Genomic DNA, 22147 nt, shown 5'->3' with positions numbered 1-22147 from the left:
TTAGATCTAAGATTGCAGGGAGACCTTTGATACATAAACCCAATTGTCGTTTTTTTTTCCACGAGTGACAGCAAGCTATTCAACTATGGGGGCAGTCGTTCAGAGTCCAATTTGCCCTCCCATAATGTTTTCCAGCAGAGATCGTTGAATAGTGATTAGGGGTGGGAAACCTAGGTTTAAAAAAAACCATCCCAGGGACACTGAAGCCAACGCTAGTGTTCTACTGCTAACTGAGATCAGTTAACTCTGCACAGACCAGATGTTGAACTTGGGACTACCTTGGTCTGTTTGACTCCGTGTCGCACTACATGATGAATGTGAAAGTCCTCATAGTCCAACACAGATATAATTTCTGCTTCAGCCAACTGAAAGAAAATGCTGTAGATCAAACCCTGCAAGGCAGTTAGTGAACTGTCATTCCAGATCATTGTAGTCATGGCCATGGGCAAAGCATCTGGGTGAAGTGCTCTAAAACTAATATATCATCGAACAGACAATTACTGGAATTAGCCTTTGAGACCTGATGTCACAAAACATGCTTCATTTCAGATCTCTTCCTCAGTCTAAGACTTTTCTCATGGTTGACTTTATCCAACAGGTAAAGCTGATACCGTCAACTTTGAAAATACAGCATGTCTAAGGAGCAATTGTGCTGACAGGATAATTGTACCTATTTTTACCTGTCTCACACTCCCTCTCCACAACTCCATATTATGAGGTTAGCGTCCTCTGTGCCACCTGTGCTTCATTTGTCCAATGTCCGCATTAGTTGCACGCCCTTGTTCTGTTATCTATGGTACAAGACCAGGTTAGTTTTAAAAAATACTTTGCTCTACTGCCAATAGAAGGGTTCAACTCTAATACAAGCTGCATTCCCAGTGCAGACCACCATGTCCCAATTCTCTGCCCCCTCTCTTTAAAAATAAAATGCCTTCCATGCCACAAATAATTTAAAGAATTATGGGTGTGGAAGAAGCCTATTTATATTTTTTTTAAAAGGGCCTAACATCTTAGTGAGATGCACCTCTGGTCACCCAGCACTCCTGTACCTTATAATAAATGAACTCTTGTCGACTGAGACAGTGAAGCAAAGAGCCATTGTTCTCGGTAAAAAAATAAAATGCTGGAAACACTCAGCAGGTCAGGGAGCATTTGTGGAGAGAAAAACTCAGTTAACGTTTCAGGTTGATGACCTTTCATTTTCAGCACCACACATACATGGTAATTTTGACTTTGTGCGATGGTGTAAATTGGGCTACAGTGATTTGGCAGCCCGTTTTACATCTTTCCTAATGATCATTTCCATTGAAGTCAATCGGGACAGGTGTAAAACGGGCTGCCGATTCGCTATCGCCCACGTTACACTATTGCACAAAGTCAAAATTAGCCCCACAGTGCCACACTCCAACAGGAGCTGAAATTGTAGCGAATTATTTTTCGCTCCCGCTGAGGGGGACTGCTCCACAAATCTGAGGCATTCCATCTCATTCTAGTTCCCTGTCAACAACCTGATAAGTTGATCCAGGTAGACGACAATTGATTGAACTTAATAGCATTCAACAGAAATCCAACAGAATGATGCTCGAGGTGATGAGGCAGTTTTAAAATTGGCCTAGATATCTGACTGTAAACAGTAGTTTACTGCTTTAGCAGAGATGTAGTTAGCTGAATGGCCTCCTTTTGTGCTGTAACTGTACCTAGTTCTGTAATGTAACTAAGATCATTTATAGCTTCAGTTCAATTTTGCCTTATTATTGAAAGTGTGTGTATCTAAAAAATCAACCAGAGAAATTAGGTTGATGGATATAAATTACACTCCTGTGATGGAGCGTGCACTATTCTCACATCTAGCATCTTGTGTCTATTCTTAGGTACTGTCATCTATACCTTAGTACAGACTCAGCGAGGCTAATGCAGACATGGTTTCTCTACGATGTTTGGGATGGGAGGGGACAAGAAAAGGTGAATTGGAATCATACAACAGTGAAGGAGGCCATTTGGCCCATTATGTCTGTGCCAGCTCTTTGAATTAGCTATCCAGTTAATCCCAGTCCCCTGCTCTTTCCCCATAGACCTGCAAATTTCCTTTTTTTCCAAGTATATATTGTGTTCTGAGGGTGGGGAGAAACAGGAACAAAACTATTTGCTTTGAGAGAGAGATAGATGTCAGAAAGGTTGAGTCGAAGGTTAGGAACTTTTACTCTGTTGTAAAAGTACTTGTGCAAGACCCTCCTTAAAACCCACCTCCTTGACCGGACTTTTGGTCAGCTCACTCAATAACTCCCCTTTTGGTCTGGCTTTCATTTTTTTGTCGTATGCCTCTGTGAAGCACCTTGTTTTTTCTACATTAAAAGGCGCTGTATAAATGCAAGTTGTTGTTGTAGTCACTATAAATGTATCTATAGAGCCACTGAAGGTAGTTTGCAGCAACTTCTCCCCTGCCCAACAAAAGCATTTTCATCCACTGTGTCATCAGGTGTTTCTGGGGGAGGGGGCGAGGGATACATTTTCTGTTTGTTTAATGTGTAGATTTTCCCCATTGACTTCAGGATTAACTAGTAAGAATTTCCTTCTCCTTCAGTGTACGGACTGTAATGGTAAAGGAAGTATTAGATTTTGCTGTAGCTTTCAGGAAGTCGCTGTGTTCAAGATCCCAGTCTTGCTTATGAACATCAGCGTCCTGTGCTATGGGGTGATGGTCCAGTTGGATTTCCCAGTCTTAGACCCTGGTCTCAAACTCTTCTCCATTCATCTTTGGTGTCATTTTCTCCATCTTCACCTTCTCCTTCCCTCCCCTCTATCCTCAAGGAGGAGAATTGTGCATCCAAGTGGCTTCTTTCAGGATGGCATTGGTGAAAACTTCAGGAGCAGTTTGATCATGGGTAGTATGTAGCAGAAGGAGACCAGGGGAGAACAGAGAGTCTCACCCTGTGAGAGGTGAGGGGGGGGGTGGCGAATGCTAATTTTAAAGGGCTTTAAAAACATGTAATTAAGGAGCAATTTATCTCTTCATCTCTGATGTTATAAGTCAGTGCCTATGATTGATCAAACAGGAATGGACGAATGATTTTATTCATCAATACAATTATTTTTTCGATAATTTAATTTTGGGTCACTGAATTTGGACCAGATGGTATATGTATTTGTATGATCAGTGATTGTGTTGTGCAACAGTAACAGAAGTCCCTTCCAATGCTAATTCTAGTTGTGGCCCCATGCACATTTGACGAGACTAATTCTGTATCCTGACTCTTGTGCAAGTAATGAGTGAAACTCGCAGTTTATGGATTTTTTTGGTAAATATTAAATTATATTTTCGCAGAACACTCGAACTACTTTGGGGTGGATGACAATCTGGGTGCTGTGGCGGTGAGCATGAGACGGGAAAAGCTGGAGGACAGTAAAGAGCATGGACCTCAGTACAACTACCGAATCATCCTTCGAACAAGTGAGGTGAGAGCAATCAGTCTATTTGTACCTGATTCAAGTAAACATTTAGGGGTCGATTTTCAGTGTGCCGCGAGGCGGGCTTTTAGGTGTGCGGGGGGGCTAAAACCCCGAATTCGGGGGTCCCGACACCATCCCGCCCAAAACCCGCCTCCATGTAAGTTTCAAAGGAGGCGGGGACCCGCCGACCCCAGGCGGGAAGGGATTAGTGCCAATTAACTGCCTGTTAACAGGTAGTTAACAGGCAGTTTTTAGCCTAAACCCTACTTTGAAGGTTGTCATGTGGGATTCCCGACGGCTCCAAACCACGCCAGGTTAGAGGAGTCGGGCCGTCGGGTTGAAGGACTTGGAGGGGTCAAGATGTCGGTGTTCAGGTGAGTGATGGGTGCATAAGTGCAAAGGTAAGTGTGTTTGGTGTGTCTAAAGTGTGTAAAGAAGTTTAAATTACCTGTACTTACCTTTACAGCCTTCCTTGCTCTCGGCTTCGGGAGTCCATCATTCAGCTGGCACAGAAAGCAGAATGGCCACGAGCTGTCAAAAGTGACAGCCTGCAGCTTCCAGTGCCGGCGAGATTTCTAACTGAGTCTGCGTAGAAGGACTCAGGTTAGAAGTAAGACTGTGTCAGTGTTTGACAGCTTCAAACAGCTGTGAAACACTGATATTTCATCTGTCAACACGTCTTGACAGATGAAATTTCAGTCTGTGATGTCACCTGTTGCCGGGTGGCCCTTAATTGGCCTGCTGAGCCCGCTGGGTGGGCTCAACAAGGTCAATCAAGTGAAAATCGCATGGATTGGCCGCATCTCGATGGAGGCGGGACTACAACCCCGAAAGTTGTAGCCCTGCCTCCTTCCCGACTTCTGAATGAAAATCCAGCCCTTAGTTGTATTGGTTTTAAAAGTGCTCATTGGGATTGCCACTTAATCCCAAGTGTTAAAAAAGGGAGCTATCTGTATACTTAACTGGTGGTTTCTTTGTTCCTGAATTTTGTGTTTCTTTTTTAAAGTTCCATCTATATAGCATCACCTCATGTATCTCAAAACATCTTGAAGGAAGTCATGTACAATGAATTACTTGGACATGCAGTAACTATTCTGTGGGTATAAGAGGCACCCATTTTCCTCCCAGTGTGATCAACCAAAGTGACCAATCAATCTGTTGATAGTTTTGGTTGAAGGAAGAAGTCTCAGGATACAGGGTAGGACATTTAGGACTGAGATGAGGAGAAATTTCTTCAATCAGAGGGTGGTGAACCTGTGGAATTCTCTACCACAGAAGTCACTAAATATATTTAAGAAGGAGATAGATTTCTAGACACAAAAGGCATCGAGGGGTATGGGGAGAGAGCGGGAATATGGTATTGAGATAGAAGATCAGCCATGGTTATATTGAATGGTGGAGCAGGTTCGAAGGGCCGAATGGCCTACTCCTGCTCCTATTTTTCTGTTTCTAATTGTTGGCTGAGATACTCCGAGAACTCCTTGTTCAGAGAGTGCTACTGGATATTTAATGTCGACATAAAACAGCAAAAACGAGCAGACAGGGACTTGGTATAATGTCTGATCTAAAAGACGGCACCTTCAACAATGCAGCCCTCCCTCAGGACATCATTGCAGCTTCGGCCTAGATGATGTGTTGAAGTCCTTGAGTGGAGCTTGAGCCCGCGACCTTCTGATTGAGACAAGTGTGCCGTCAACTAAGTCAGGCTGACCGTGATGTGATTTTTTAGCTTGCTGCAACCAGCCTCCTGTTCCAAGTGATGGCACCCATCTGGAACTCAACTCCATAGTATTGCTAACCAATTCTGCATAAAACACTCACTCACAGGCTTCTTCTGACCAATAATTATAAACAAAGCACAAGAACAAAAGAAGACTTGAGTCACAGCAGTAAGTGTACAGATGTCTCCTGTTGGTTCTGCAGTAATTTAGATGAAGCACACTATGCTGCCCATTTTAAAAGGCCTACTGCTGCGATAATGCAAGATCTCATCAATTACTACAAGTTGGCTTTTGAAATTCTTTTAAATGAGGCTGAAAACAAGGTTCAAATTCTCTTCGTTCCTCAGCATTGTCAACATATCACTGACCTTTTTCAGGGTCAACCAGCAAAGCAGACGACTAGTAATTTATAACGAGTGCTGATTTGTATTTATTTAAACCAGCGGTGTTTTATAATTAGGACAAGTAATTTTTTATTTGCAACTCGGAAGCTGGCATTTTCACTGCCTCTGGGACTTTTTATGCAAAGTTGCAGTATTTGGGCAGCCAATTGCATTTTACATAGTAAGTGTGAAACATTGCATGATATGTTGCACTGTGACTAATCACTGTTCCTATTTATAATTCATTGTTTTGTATTTACTCTTGCTGTTAGCATACTTTGGAACATGTCACAAAGAAAACAATGACCACCTCACTGGGTTAGTGCTTGTGTAGTGTGTGACAGATTGTAATGTTTTAATGGGAACTTGTGGAAATCTGAATCATCTGAAGTTGACATTTTTTGTTTCTAAAATATTTCAATTAAATATTTTAACACTTCACCAAGTATCATGCACACAAGTGAGGTCTTCAAGCAGCTTGTGATTGCTGTTGCAGGTTCAGTAAACAGGTGGACAGGCACACCCTTTAGCACACAGCTGCACACCCATGAAAAGTAGCACTGATTTGTAGTGTGTTGAAATGTGGCTGAAAGATTGGTGTATTACAAGAATCTAGAAAAATAATCTCGTAAATGACATTTTTCAGATTAGGGAGTTGGGGAAAATGAAATGGTGCAAGTTACAGATGGAACTGTAGTGAGCTATGGAGACTAGCCCTTATACAGGGGCCCTTCTGCTTCCTTTGGAGGGTGGTCCTGGGGACACACAGTCATCTTTGTTGATTCTGCCCTCCTAGTTGTTGACTTGGTCTATTGGATAACACAATGTGCTTTCAAAGTCTTGAATTTGGTATTTGTGGTTTATATAACAATTTAAATGTGTTACTCTCTTGTGACTACACATTGATCAGCTTTGCCTGTGCATCCTAAGTCAAGAGCAAGTTGGGATTTAGTAAAGATGTGCTTTTGTTGGATTAATTTGATTGTAGACTAAACACTAAGCAACAAGACTTAAACAACATTGTATATGTTTGAAACCTAACGTGATGGAGTGTGTGCATCTGTTCTTGGTTTCATGCTGGAGTTTTAAAAGAAGAACCTGAGGTGATGCAATGGTGCAGCAAGTTCAGGTACCAACAGCAGGTGCCACAGGTTCTCTTCCAAGGACTTAATGGTTCCCTACAATTATCAAGATGTTGCCAGGTGAATTTTAGGTTCTCCCTATAGCAACAGGGAGAAGTGGAGGCAAGCCATCTCCAGGCTGCACTTGCCTGCCTCGGTGCCTGGCTCGATGTAGTACAAATGGAAACCTGGAAGCATAGTTTCTCAAAGCACTATTGACTGTGGGCAGTGCATGGTCAGGGGAGACCAACGGGATCAGTGATTTGAATAGTCTATATAGCCAATGAAGTATAACACAGTTCAAGGTTATGGTACATGTTAGAATGTTGATGTGACCTGTGTTTACACAGTCTCTGCAAAAGAGACGAATCTTCTGAGTGGTGAATTTTATTTATAGTCTTTTTTAAGAAATGGCAAAACAAATTCTTCATAAAACCACACTGTTGCTTTGATATGAATTGATGCAACATATCTGGCAACACTGGTCCTCAACAGCTGGGCCATTAGTTATCTTTAAGAGTGGGTTCATATGCAGTGCAGCACACAATAGAGTGCCTGTTTAGGTGTCAAGAATTTGAATTTTGATTCTGATAAATTCATGGCCCCATGTCCACGTGTCCTCCACAGTCAGAGAGTCTGCTCAGTTTGCAGATATCGTCATGGACACTATCTATTGCTTTTGCCTGGTTGAACTGATTAGGGTCCGCAATTGAAAGCATCCCTCCCTGCGCACCTACTGGGACTGATCGTTTCACCCAGTGTGTTATGGTGCATTCATACACAAGTTCACTTTGGCTGTGGAGGTCCCATTCACACAGGCACCTCCAAAACCTGATGTGACCTTCGGGATCCATTTAATGGCGATGTCGCGACATCATGGCTCGTGCTTCACTAAACAGTTTAGTTCTTTTTACATTTAAATTTATTTCTAATGTATTCCCATGAGGAGTAGTTAATTGGTACTGCAAAACCTTTCTCTTTGGAATCTGAGACCAGCAGTTTCTGTCTGAAATCCTCAACGCTGGAGTTAGACAGTCGGGTCCGGAGAGCGAATTGTTCTGCCATTACACGCCATCTTTAGCCATCACTGCAAACCTAAGGTTGTGTGTAAATGCCCCCTTATAGTGAAGCATTGTGTTGGATTTGCAGTTTAGATTCACACCCATTAATAGGCATTCCTAACACCTTGCCTTGCATTACAAAAATGGAAATTGAATTTGCCCAAGTTTATCATCGGTTTTGTTTACCAACCAACCAAACTCTGAACTCTCCTCGACCCTTAGTGCAAGATGCTGGTTCCCATTCAGAGGCTCCAAAACTGACAATGCCATGAGCACAGCTTTTAAAAGCTTGCATAATGTCATGTGAGAACACTCAATCTCATATTTTTCTTTGCCAATTTTCTCCCTCCCCCACCCCCCCTGCCGAAAGCATTGGCTCCTACCTGGAGTATAGTTCCACATCGATCAGGCACCCTTCAATTCCTCACTCAGGTGGCTAGGGTTTTTGTATGAGCCTTGACGGTGAGTTAATTAACCTAGGGGATAGCACAGCCCAGCTCTCGCCTGACATCCACGCTGAAAATTTAGAACGAGGCATTCGGTAATGATCACAAGTGGGAACCATGATTGATTTTCCTGTCTCTAAAATAAGTCTCTTGAGACCCACCAATAGTGCACAAGTACAGTGCTGGCTGAGATCATCCAACTCAACACAGACTGAGAATCGAGTCTGGAACCTTGGTCAGTGTAACTCAGCTACTCACTGGCTAAGCATGCTAAGCCATTGTGTGGGGCAGCAAGATTAAATCCTTTTTTGATATTTTTCAGCTGACTACTTTAAGAGGTTCTATACTGGAAGACGCAGTTCCTTCAACAGCTAAACATGGCACAGCCAGAGGTATACCCACGAAGGAAGTACTTGAATTTGCCGTATCAGAGCTCGGTGTTAATTGTCTCAGACTGGGCTTGAACACCCCCAAAGTCACAGAGCAGCTTATGAAACTGGATGAACAAGGGGTGAGTGTTCTTGTGCGTTTCATCCTGCTTTCTTTAGAATATTATTTTTAATCGATGGCATGGAAGGGTGGTGTTGGACGAGTATGTGCTGGTTATAATGACCAGTAGAGGTGGCTGCTCAAGGATGTTTGAGGGGCTGTGTTTCACAAACGTGTCTTGTCTTTCACTGAATTCTTCAAAGCAGCTTGCTTCTCTTGCCACCTTCCCAAATGATGTGAATAACAGTCACTGTTTAAGCAAATATAAATGGGGGAGGAGGAATGTTAATTGTAATTCTTTGTTCGATTTTCAAAAGAACTACTGATGGCAAGGCTCCATGTTTGAAGTGTGCAGTCTGTTTTATTAGTAAAGTGTATATATTTGTTGATTTATGCAGTTTGAATTCAGTGATCTAGAATTCTTTCTGCATTCGAGCTACTTTGTGTCTTCCAAGGTAATTCTTTTTTGCTAACTATATTTTATTGATGGTGGGAGAGAGAAGGGGAAGTTTGAATAAATGTGGAAACATCAAGAAAGTCAAGTATGCACTAGATTCTAGCATGCTGGTACATGGGCTCTCCTGTAAAGATTTTGTGATTGGTCCAGAGTTTCAGGGCTGGATTTTGCCAATGGGGAGCTTTTGGAGGCGGGACTCCCACTTGTCAGGTTTCAGTCCTGCCTCCATCAACTTCTGGCCAACCCACGCTATTTCCCTTGATTGACCTTGTTAAGTCCGCCCAGTGGGCTTAGCAGGCCAATTAAGGGAAAGCAGGTTATAGAGAACGTCAACTTATGACGTTTCATCTGTGAATTGTCATTGTTTGACAGCTGTGAAGCTGTCAAACACTGACATTCTCTGTAGTTTGATGAGTTCTTGAATTCAAGACCTCATCAAACCTCTTTCTTTTGTAGAAATTAGATGGCTGCTGTATTGGAGAATTTTTCGTACACTTTTTCTAACACTTTGAACTTACCTCAGATACTCACCTCTCCACACTTGCACCCATCACTCACCTGCACAACACACTTTTGGACCCCACAGATCCACTACTCGCCTCGGTGACCCTGGTGGGTTTTGGAGTCTTCGGGAAGCCCGCACTCGTGAGGGCAAAATGGGTTAATCCTATTTTCTGCCTGTTAACTCCCTGTTAACAGGCAGTTAAGTGGCTGTAATCCCTTCCCGCCTCCGAGGAGACGGGACCCGGCGCGGGATGGCTACCCGCCTCCTGGCAAGATGGCATGGAGGCTGGTTGGGCATCCGCCCCCCAAATTCTGCCATTTTCCCAGCAGTCCCGCCTCCCCAGGGCTGGAAAACTTCAGCCCTCAGTCTCTGACTTGGTGGCCATGTTGAGATTTATATAGGATATTGAGAATCAAGTCAAGAATGGGCTGTCATATTTGTTCATTAATGTAGAATAAAAATGAGAGGATCTGCAGAGTAACAGTTTCACAAAACTGGCTACATAGAGAATTGATACATATTCTGATAAATCACGTCATCAAACAGAACTAATTCAGATCATTGGCATTGAGGAGCTCGGTTTGTGTAAAATATCTGTATGTTGAGGCACTTTGAGTAGTTTACTGCTCTGGTTGGTCAGTAATGTAGAACCCAAACTTGGTAGCCTGCTAGACTAAATACTGCACTCTTTCCATGCAAGAAGGGCTCAGTCACATTAATGAGCTTTGATCACCTTCCTGCCTGAACCTTCTGTGGCAGGTTGAACACTGCCAAATATTCTCAGTGCACTTCCTAAAATGACGCTCTGTTGGTGTGAGCCTGGATCAGTATTTTGCAGCACGCGTTTAGGAGTTTGAAAATGGTCAGAATAACCCTGGTGGGTAAGTTGACTGCTTCCAAGGGACCTGTTTGAATGCTAAACAAACAGTGAGGAAGAAACCTGCTGATCCAAATTCAGGGAAAGGAAGAGAAACTGATGCACTATTGGAGACAGAGGGGGGAGTTTTTCGGGGGGGGTCAGCAGGAGCGTCGGGTGTGAATTTTTTTTGACCGGGTCGGGAACCCGCTGCCAACCCGCCATCACGAGACTTTCCCAGATGTCAGGTCTGTCAGCGCTGAAAAGACCCAACACGCAGCGGCGGTGGAACCAATTCAGGTCATTATGACCTTGTTAAGAGCCACTTTAAAAAGTATTTTGAGTTCACCTTTAAATTTTATAAGGTCGCCCACGGGGTCCACGCTGCTCAGGGATCACGTCCGGTAAGGAGGTCGGGGGTTGTGTTACCATGAAATGATCTCTTTACTTGACAGCTGCAAATGTGCTATAAAAGCTCCCATCTCACAGCTGTTCACTTTCCAATCTCAGAAGCTGTTGCTTACTGCATTTGGAAGACAGATTGAACTTTATGCAGGTTGCAAGTGTTTGGAGAAAACTCTCTATCCAGTGTCACCTCATTGGAACAACCTCTCTCAGCATTGACATCGCTTCTGTCATCTCAAGTTCACCTACCATCTATTACATCAGCATCGGTACCCTTGAAACTATCTCACCTTGGTCCTCGGAATCACACCACGATCAGCCCCAACACTAGCAGCACCAACAACAACGCCAACCTTCTCCGCAATCAACTGATGCTACACAGGGCATCAGCAACCGACCACATTACTGCCCGGCAGGCCAGGGATGGCCTCACTATGGCCAGATTTACTTAACTTGACGCTGTACATCCTGGCTGCCATATGATGTGCCAGGTTGGCACCACCCCACACCAACACCATAAAGCATCCTAACAATGCCCAAGCCATTCCTTTCACACTCATCACCATTGCGGGGGGGGGGGGGGGAACTGTTATGTCTCACCATTCACTGCAACTCACTAAGCCACTTCCAAAGGTGCACACAAATCTGTCCGAGAACGCAAAGTTTTCAAAATAATGATTTCAATGTTTGACAGCACATTAACAGAAACTTTACATGAGTGTTGGGCTAAAACACACAAGTGCCTACCCTTGTGTGTTGTTAGGTGGTATGATTGGACTAGGATGAGGGTGAGGGTGGCTAGTTAGATAGGGAAGTGATAATTAGATAGAGAGGGATGGGTGGAGGTGCAAGGTAAGTTGGTGTGAGTAAGGATGTGCAGGAGTAGGGTAGGGAAGGCAGAGTGATGGGGATGTGATGAGTAGCACAGCAGGATGAGTTTGAGTGTGGCTTTGCAGTAATGTTTTGTGATCTGCTGAGATCATTGTAAGGTTTGTGGCACTGCAGCCTGGTCCTCCTGACGACATCCCTGCATGTGCCCTCCTGTGCAATGTGCAACCAGGCTGCGTTGATTTCCTGGGGAGATCTCTTCCGCCCATTGGAAGAGAAGGGGACCTCCCTGCATGCTGTGACTCTCCATAAGCATATGGAGGGAGTAATGGGAGAGCCTGGGTGCAGCGCTTGTCAGTGTTTGCATCACCTCAATGCTGTAGAACACTGAGCACAACTGCCAAAATCAATTTGCGCATGGTCCCTTTAAGGAAACCGGCTGATGACGCGTCATCACATGACGTCATCAGACCCGCTTCCTTCAATTGGCCGGCAAATGCGCTGGGTGGGCTTAACAAGCCCAATCACGGTAAAATCATTTTCACAGAGCAGGCTGAAGCCAGCAGCGAGGTCGGGACCCGCCACCAACCCAGGCCGCACCGGACCTGCCGAGGTGGGGGAAATCGTGGCCCTAGTCTTTGCTGCATTGAAACATTTTCCCATTGCACACTAGAGTAAATCCGGCAGATTTTTTAATTACCATGTACAGAATGCATTGTGAAAGATCACTATGATGAAAGGTTCCGCTATTAAGTGGCAACAGCAGAAAAATCCTGCCAATGAGAATTATGTCAAGGTCTCTTACCCTCCTCCAAGCAAGGATGGAGGTCCCTGTTATGCAAGGATTGCAGGGTAGATATTGCTCAGAGGTGATGGAACGTTATTGGGTGCTATTAACTGTTCCATGTTTGTAGGTAAATATTATTTACATTGGTTACATGATGAGACATGAAGTTATGACCCAGCTATTAATACCTAGAGGCAAACCGTTTAGTAGAACAAAGCTTTGCATATGAAACAGTCTCCAACATATAAAAGCCTCTGGTTTGCCTGCGTTGGTGCTGCAGTTTACCCATGTCTCCGGAAAACCATTGACTCCATCAGTCACACCATCTACTCTCAACCTGCAACATGAGTTCAAATCCCACCATTCGTTTGAGGATTTGAGTTCAATATTTAAAAAAATGACAAGCTATTGGATTGTTGTAAAAACCCAACTGGTGCACCAATGTCCTTTTAGGGAGGGAAACGTGCTGTCCTTGCCCAGCCTGGCCTCTGTGACTCCAGTCACACACTAACATGGTTGACCCTTAACTGCTCTTTGGAATGAATTAGAAAGCCACTCGGTTGTGTCGCTACCTTCTCAGGACAACTAAGGATGAGCAATAAATACAGGCAATACCAGAAATTCCAAGATCCCGAGAACAAATTAAAAAAAAAAAAAAAAGATTTTCTGCGAGAATTTTTGTAGGAGATGCGATGAATTGCGGCTTGAGTTGAGTTGGGAAACAACTCTATGCAGAGCGTTAGGTACGGAGGCCTACTGAAGTCTGTGCTGCCAGTATTACACTGGCGAATCTAAGGCTGTTTTGAAACAAAGGATCATCATGTGATACAGATGTTATTTATAGCTATAGAAGAGTCTGCCAATCTACTGAGGTACTCTTTCGTTGTGATAGCCACTGGGGTAGAGGGGCCCATTGTGGTAAATACTCAAGGTTTCACTATACATTCTACTATGCAGTCGATGTGCTTTGTTATTAAAGATGAAACTGTAACCCATTTGTCTCTCTATTCTAACAGCTTAGTTTCCAGCACAAAGTGGGGGTAATGTATTGTAAAGCTGGACAGAGCACGGAGGAAGAGATGTACAACAACGAAGTGGCAGGCTCTGCATTTGAAGAGTTTCTCCAGCTGCTGGGAGACAAAGTGCGCCTCAAGGGCTTCGACAAGTATCGAGCCCAGCTCGACACCAAAAGTAAGGGCTTCAGAGAATTATAGACTTTTGTGAGAATAAGTCATTAGAAAAACTTGGATGGTCACACAGTGCTGCCTCCTCTGCCTCTCTTTCCCAATTTTCTCGCTTTTCTTTTCTCCTCTGTTGAAGATAGTGACTCCTGACACCATGGGCTCTCGTGGTGCCTTGCCCCACCGGCTGTTCCTCATGTGTGATCCTAAACAGGGAATGTCAGTGGGCTACTTGGGTTTAAAAAGAAGAAAAAAACAGCTTTATATGATCTAGAAATTGACCAGCAGTGTGATACTTGGTAGTAGCTACTAAATGGATTTCATGAACACCACCCATGGATGATGTCAGCAGAATGCATGCACTGAAAATATAAACCTGTCTGGGGATTTAGATATGACCCCAGCAGTTCAGTATGTTTTTTGAAGGCTTGCCTTTGCATTTCTTTGTAGGAAGGGGCCATTTGTCCTGTGACATGGGGTAAAGTTCATGAAGGATTTGGGGACTAGATTCACCGTTACATCTCAGTTTTTATATTCTGTGCCTCTTGTTGCAAAACCCAGTATTCCTTTTTCTGCCCTTATATACTTGAGGTATTGGTTTTAATCCTCTGTTGCACATCACCCAGCTTTCCCTGGAAAAATAAACCTTTTGCAGATCTCTGCTGAGTCAAATTATAATTATTACCACTTTTTTTACTAAAATGTGCCACTTCACATTTACTGACATTTAATTGCATCTGCCACTTTTTTGCCAATTCAGCTGCCTTAACAATATTTCTTTGCAGCCTCCTTGGGTCCTCAATGATTTATTACGTCTCTTATTTTAGTACCCTTTTCAAATCTAGACACCTCTCCCTTTAGCTCGATATCTAAATCGTTGATGTACACAGTCACCATAAGCAGTCCCAGAACAGAACCCTGTGGGACACTGCCACCCATATCACACCCGTGTGCAACCAATCTGCGAAACTGCCCTCATTCCCATAATCTCTTTCCTACCTTCCTCCTAATTCCATAGTCTTTAAAATTTCTTCAATAATGTCCTGTGTGATCCCTTGTCAGAGGCTTCTGAAAATTCAAGTCTAGCACATCCACTGTCTTTTCTCCCATATGTTGTCTCCTCAATATAGAAACATAGAAGATAGGAGCAGGAGTAGGCCATTCGGCCCCTCGAGCCTGCGCCGCCATTCAATGATATCATGGCTGATCATCCAAATTCAGTACCCTGTCCCTGCCTTCTCCCCATATCCCTTGATCCCTTTAGCCTTAAGAAATATATCTAACTCCTTCTTGAATATATTTAATGAATTGGCCTCTACTGCCTTCTGTGGTAGAGAATTCCACAGGTTCACCACTCTCTGGGTGAAGAAATTCCTCCTCATCTCTGTCCTAAATGGCTTACCCCTTATCCTTAGACTGTGACCCCTGGTTCTGGACTCCCCGGCCATCGGGAACATCCTTCCTGTGTCTAGTCCTGTTAGAATTTTATAAGTTTCAATGAGATCCCCTCTCATTCTTCTAAACTCCAGCGAGTATAAGCCCAGTCTCTCCTCATAGGTCATTCCTGCCATCCCAGGTATCAGTCTGGTGAATCTTCGCTGCACTCCCTCCATGGCAAGAACATCCTTCCTCAGATTAGGCAACCAAAACTGCACACAATACTCAAGGTGTGGTCTCACCAAGGCCCTATACAACTGCAGCAAGACATCCTTGTTCCTGTACTCGAACCCTCGCTACGAAGGCCAACATACCATTTGCCTTCTTAACCGCCTGCTGCACCTGCATGCTTACCTTCAGCGACTGGTGCATAAGGACACCCAGGTCTCGTTGCACTTCCCCTTCTCCCAATCTATTGCCGTTCAGATAATAATCTGCCTTCCTGTTTTTGCCACCAAAGTGGATAACCTCGCATTTATCCACATTATACTGCATCTGCCATGCATCTGCCCAATCACCCAACCTGTCCAAATCATACTGGAGTTTCTCGGCATCCTCCTCACAGCACACACGCCCACCCAGCTTTGTGTCGTCTGCAAACTTGGAGATGTTACATCTAGTTCCCTCGTCTAGATCATTAATATATATTGTGAATAGCTGGAGTCCTAGGACCAATCCCTGTGGTACCCCACTAGTCACTGCCTGCCACTCGGAAAAAGACCCGTTTATTCCTACTCTTTGCTTCCTGTCTGCCAACCAGTTCTTTATCCAAGTCAGTACCTTGCCCCCAATCCCATGTGCCTTAACTTTACACGCTAATCTCTTATGCGGGACCTTATCGAAAGCCTTCTGAAAGTCCAAATACACCACATCCACTGGTTCTCCCTTATCTATTTTACCAGTTACATCCTCAAAAAATTCCAGTAGATTAGTCAAGCACGATTTACCTTTTGTAAATCCATGTTGACTTTGTCCGATCTTGTCACTGTGTTCCAAGTGCTCTGCTATTACATCTTTTATAATGGACTCTAGCATTTTCCCCACTACCGATGTCAGGCTTACCGGTCTATAATTCCCCATGTTTGTCGATTTGCCCTTGAAAATCCTGTGTTGGCTGTTTCTAATTATTTTCTATTTAAAACTAGATATTTAGTCATTTCATCGTTAATTAAAAATGCCACAATTTTCCCTACCACACATGTTAAGCTAATTAGCCTGTAATTATCCTGGATGGACCCCTTGCTCTCTTTTTGAAAATGGGTATTATGTTGGCTATTAATGTAATCCTGAAATATAACTCCTACGGCTTCTGTTATTTCATGTCCTGGCATTTGCCCTCCTTTAGCTTAACTAACTTCTCTAATATTTATAATTTAATATCTTTCATCTCACTTTTAACCAATTCAGGATGTAACTCCTCCCCAATATCCTTCTCTTTTGTAAACACTGAAGTGAAGTACTTGTTAAGTATCCCCGCCAATTTCCACTTAATCCTCCACTGCCTCACTATCCTCCGCTCTCGAGGCCCGTCTACAGTGGCCAACTTTGGTGGGATGTATTCTGGGTACTCTTTTAGTTTGGACCCAAAAAAAAAACCCAAATTGGACTGTAAATGAACAAAAGTGTATTCTGGGTAGTTTCATCCTGCCTCCAACTGCCCCGCCCCCATGCTCCCACCTTTGGTTGTTCGGCACACCCATCCTCGCGACGTACTACCTCCGTACGCCAATCAAAACAAACAGACTCTTCGTTATCCAATTGGATGATTCTTGACTGTCGGACAGTCTTTTTCCCATTTCCAATACTCATGTAACTAATAAATGAAGGTGTGCAAAGAAATGGAAAAAACCCACACTTTTTTTCATGCCCCAATGATTTTTCTCCTGGGTTTGCTTGCATTGGGTCCAGGAGATTAATATTTATTTCCTGGAGTCTCCAGGACCGTCCTGGAGGCTTGGCAACCCTAGTCCCAATTCACATTTAACAATTGACTTTTTACTGATATGTATGTAGAATATTTTACTGTTCTTTTGAGATTCACTCCTCATATTCCCTCTTGCTTTTCTTATCCTTTTCTAATTTCCTCTGTTTATTTTTATCAATGCTACGCACTCTTGTTAAATTTTAGTTTGTTTCTAACCACTTAACCACGGCATTTTGAAATGTGAAGTCGTCTTTTTTTAATGGTACATATTCTGTAACTTTTGCAATCTCCTTTTTGAAGAAAAATCCCACAGTCTCTCGTAACAATTTATCTTTTGCCCCCTCACTTCGGCTAGCTCATTTCTCATCTTTCTGAAATCGACCCTATTCCAATCTGATGCCATTGTTTCTGTACTAACTTTATCTGTCTCTATTTGCACTTTAAAGCTTAGCAAATTATGGGCACTACTCTGAAGATGTTCAGCCATATTTAACATCATCTACTTATTTCATTATTCATAACTAGATTTAGCAATGCCCCTCCCTTTGTAGGAATATGAACATACTGCTTGAGGAAGGTGTTCGGCACATATTTTGGAATTCTATTCCCTCCTCTCCCTTCCTGGCCCAATCAATGAGTGGGTAATTAAAACGACTCCCTTTCGCTTGATTTTTTTTTGTTCAAGGTAACATGTTTCTTTATCTTGGTTATTTCATTGCGAATAACAGGTCGATTTGATTTTCCTCTTCCCTTTATTCCATCTGCATGCTATTGTTTTTGCCTGTAAATGTTGTTAATTTTGATAATGCTCCTGTGAAACGCCTTGGGACATTTTATTGCCTTGGGACATTTTATTACGTTAAAGGCGCTATATAAATATCAGTTGTTGTATATATTAGTTAATTTATTTATCTACTTGATCTTTCTGATTGCTTTTATTTTTTCTACGCCACCCCCCTCCCCCCTCCCCCCTCCCCCCCCCCCCCCAACCCTTTCCTTTCTACTTTAAATGACTCTTCACTTTCCTATTTATCTCTTTTGCCAGTTAATCGGCTCCCTTTAGCACAGCTTTATGGAATAGCTCTCATGTTCCTCAGAAGTGATGCCGATGATGAAATGGAAACCCTCTTCCTGACACTACCCCTTTAGTCATGTGTTGTGCTCCCTAATCTTCCTATTCTTCTCCATTCTAGCACATGGCTGCAGTAGTAATCCAGATATTCCCAACCTTGAGGTCCTGCTGCTAAATTTGCTTCCTAATCTTCTAAACACCTTTTGCAGAACTTCAAGCTTTTCCTTTCTTATATCATGGGCTCACATGTGGCCCGCTATGACTGACGTTGACCCTCCCCTGCCACAAACTCTTCCAGTCTTTCTGAAATGTCCCTTACCCTTGCACCTGGGAGGCAACACAACGAATTCATTGTGAAGTACAGATACGCAATACCAGGTAGCTTTCAGTGCCCAAATGGACATTCCAGCATCTGTAAGCCAAGATCGTCGGGTCGACATTTTATGATTGTAATGCTGACTGTAGTCCATTAAAATGAATCAGTTACTATTGATATTACAATGATTAAGTCTAAGTTTGAGTGTTTGGCTTTTGACCATGGGAGCATCACAGCTGATTCTATTCTGGCCAGTGTGTGTTTGCATGGGTTTCTGGATAGCAATCATAGGAACAAGCGTCGGCCAATCAGCCCCTCGAGCCTGTCCCACCATTCAGTTAGATCATGGATACCCTTGCCTAACAAAAAATAGGAGTGATAACCCTGGCTGATTTCCCCCTCTTCTCCCCACCCTGCCCTTATGGAGGGGTGCTGAAGGAGCTGCCCTAGTTGAGATTGTCTGACTCGGTACTGGCTCTGAATTTCATCTTCCAGGCCTGTACTGCACAGTTCTACACAGGCTGGTGACTTTTAACAAATGGGCGACCAAGGGATCTACTCGTAAAACGTACAACTTTGTTAAAATTCAGGGGTATGCGTAGCTTTGTGACCTGATATTTAACTAGCTACAGATGGTAAAGCTTGCATCAATTTAAAATATATGCTTGTGTTCTAATAATTTTAATCCATGCTTCTTTTCAGTAAGAAGCCAGGTTATTAAGGCTATAAAGTGCAGCACCATCTTACTGTAATCAACCAAAGTGTATCCACTTATTGATTGCTCGCCCAAAGATGCATTGAATATACACCTGGACAGTAAACCTCAGCGGATCAATAAAAAAAATCATTTTCAGTAGATATGGATTTTCTTTTGAAGTAGCTTCTCAACTCTGAGTGTCAATAAAAGGTCTTTGGCAAAAGAAATAGTTTATGCTGATGATTAATATCTCACTATCGATAGCCAAATTTAGTCTAACCAAGCCATTTCAGCGGACTTCATTCACTGTTGAGAAAACCTAGCACTGAGAGAGAAATTCCCAGTTGAGAAGAAAGTCGATGAGTGATTTTAAGGTAACGAGTGATAAAAATGAAAAACCAATAAACGGTTCACTAATTGGGATCACGGCACCTTCAGATTTTGACACATTTATAAAGAAAAGGTTGGATGAACAAGAATGCAATCTTTTTAAGTGGTTAAGCATTATTAATCAAGGATGAAACCTTCTCTCCCAGCAACTATCCTGCACTACTTGCTGCCGGATTAGAAAATGTTTCTAAGAAGGCTCTTTCACCACCCCCCCCCCCCCCCCCCTCCCCTTCATTAGGCATGGAGATAGTCTCTTTCACGAGACTCCCACTGATTGCAAGAGTTGGTAGGCCTGGGGATACTGTTGAGTTACAGCTAAGATTTTAATAGAACACTAATTGAACTCCTTTGACATTGCACTGCAGACAAAATAAAAATTGAATTTGGAACAGCATATTTGATAGCTGATATTGCTGACTTCTGGCCAACCTAGGTCTCTATTAATCAGATAATTACAAGGTGCTGCAATCAATCTAATCGGCTCTCTAGATCTAAGCTCTTTCAGACTTCCCTAAGGCTAATCTTAGAACTTCAACTCTAAGTTCAGCTATTAAATAGTTATAGTTATTTCAGCTGGTGTGTTTTTGCTCAGTTTTTGATGAGGAATTCTCACGGTTGCCTTTTGTGTTTGTTGTCGAATATGGTCCTCGGATCTGATTTGTTCCTGCCAATCATGTAAGCAATATTAGCACGTGGTTGGCACAGTGCAACCTTCCTGCAGAAGAGGACAACTGCTGTTCAGTTATTGTGGTCTGTGTAGTCAAATGTCAATTTAAATTCTTCCAATATGCAGGGTGGTGGTTTCATTGTATTCTCATCTGTATTTTCGAGTTCTTTTCTCGCTGATGATGCTAATCCTGCATTGCTGTGTTTTCAGCTGACTCAACTGGCACTCATTCCCTCTACACGACCTACAAAGATTATGAGATCATGTTTCACGTCTCCACCCTGCTTCCTTACACACCAAACAACAAGCAGCAGGTAGGCCAAGGTCCAACAGTAAGAGAGAGCTTTCTTTTTCCTACAAAGCCTTTATTTGTCTACAGTTTCAAGTGACTGTTACAGGATATTAGTAGCTGAGACATCTTAACTCCTTTTGTGTCACCTGTCAATCTTGATGCTAAAGTAGAATCATAGAATGGTTACAGCACAGAAGAAGGCCATTCAGCCCGTTGAGCCCATGCTGGGTCTCTGCAAGAGCACTTCAGCTAGTCCCACTCCCCTGCCCTTTCCCTGTAGCCCTGGAAATTTTTTTCCTTCAGGTGCTTATCCATTTACCTTTTGACAGCCACGATTCAGACTGCCCGCCACCGCCCTTTCAGGCAGTGAATTCCAGATCCTAATCACTCGCTGCATAAAAAAGTTTTTCCTCATGTCGCCTTTTATGCTTCTGCCAATCACCTTAAATCTGTGTCCTCTGGTTCTTGACCCTTCCGCCAATGGGAGCAGTTTCTATCTACTCTCTCTGGACCCCTCATGATTTTGAACACCTCTATCAAATCTCCTCTTAATCTTCTCTGCTCCAAGGAGCACAACCCCAGCTTCTCCAGTCTATCAACGTAACTGAAGTCCCTCATTCTTGGAATCATTCTCGTAAATCTTTTCTGCACCCCCCTCTAAGGCCTTCACATCCTTCCTAAAGTGCGGTGCTCAGAATTGGACACAGTACTCCAGTTGGGGCCGAACCAGTATTTTACCTGTATACAGTTTCTACTCTATGCCTATTCATGAAGCCCAGGATCCCGTAAGCCTTTTTAATCGCTTTCTCAACCTGCCCTGTCACCTTCAATGATTTGTACACATATACGCCCAGGTCTCTCTCTTCGTGCGCCCCCTTCATGATTGTACCATTTAGTTTATAATGTCTCTCCTCATTCTTTCTACCAAAATGTATCACTTCACACTTTTCTGCGTTAAATTTCATTTGCCACATGTCCACCCATTTCACCAGCCTGTCTATATCTTCCTGAAATCTATCACTCTACTCCTCACTGTTCAATATACTTCCAAGTTTTGTGTCATCTGCAAATTTTGAAATTGTGCCCTGTACACCCACGTCCAAGTCATTAATATATATCAAGAAAAGCAGTGGTCCTAGAACTGATCCCTGGGGAACGCTATTGTATACCTTCCTCCTGTCCGAAAAACAACCGTTCACCACTACTCTCTCGTTTCCTATCACTTAGCCAATTCCGTATCCATGCTGCCACTGACCCTTTTATTCCATGGGTCTCAACTTTGCTGGCAAGCCTATTATGTGGCACTTTGTCAAACGCCTTTTGGAAATCCATGTACTCTACGTCAACTGCATTACCCTCATCAACCCTCTCTGTTACCTCACCAAAGAACTCAATCAACTTGGTTAAACACGATTTGCCTTTAACAAATCCATGCTGGCTTTCCTTAATTAATCCATACTTGTCCAAGTGACTGTTAATTTTGTCCCTGATTACTGTTTCTAAAAGCTTCCCCACTACCGAGGTTAAACTGACTGGCTTGCAGTTGCTGGGTTTATCTTTACACCTTTTTTGAACAATGGTGTAACATGTGCAATTCTCCAGTCATTTGGCACCACCCCCGTATCTAAGGAGGATTGGAATATTATGGCCAGTACCTCCGAGATG

General features: G+C 43.2%; 1 protein-coding gene across 1 annotated transcript in view; it reads left to right on the top strand.

Annotated features, from left to right (window-relative positions):
• Positions 1 to 22147, top strand: part of LOC147109567 (signal-induced proliferation-associated 1-like protein 1) — a 407870-nt gene that overhangs the window by 289236 nt on the left and 96487 nt on the right. The window contains 4 exon segments of the mRNA XM_086003627.1: positions 3323 to 3453; positions 8502 to 8690; positions 13523 to 13697; positions 20401 to 20504. Coding sequence (XP_085859753.1) covers positions 3323 to 3453; positions 8502 to 8690; positions 13523 to 13697; positions 20401 to 20504 — 599 coding nt within the window.

The sequence above is a fragment of the Somniosus microcephalus genome, chromosome 12 (assembly GCF_052327205.1).
Source record: "Somniosus microcephalus isolate GS21.2 chromosome 12, FLI_Smic_1.0, whole genome shotgun sequence".
Classification (NCBI taxonomy): domain Eukaryota; kingdom Metazoa; phylum Chordata; class Chondrichthyes; order Squaliformes; family Somniosidae; genus Somniosus; species Somniosus microcephalus.
The sequence above is the reverse complement of the archived record's forward strand: the minus strand, read 5'-3'. Positions and strand labels throughout refer to the sequence as shown.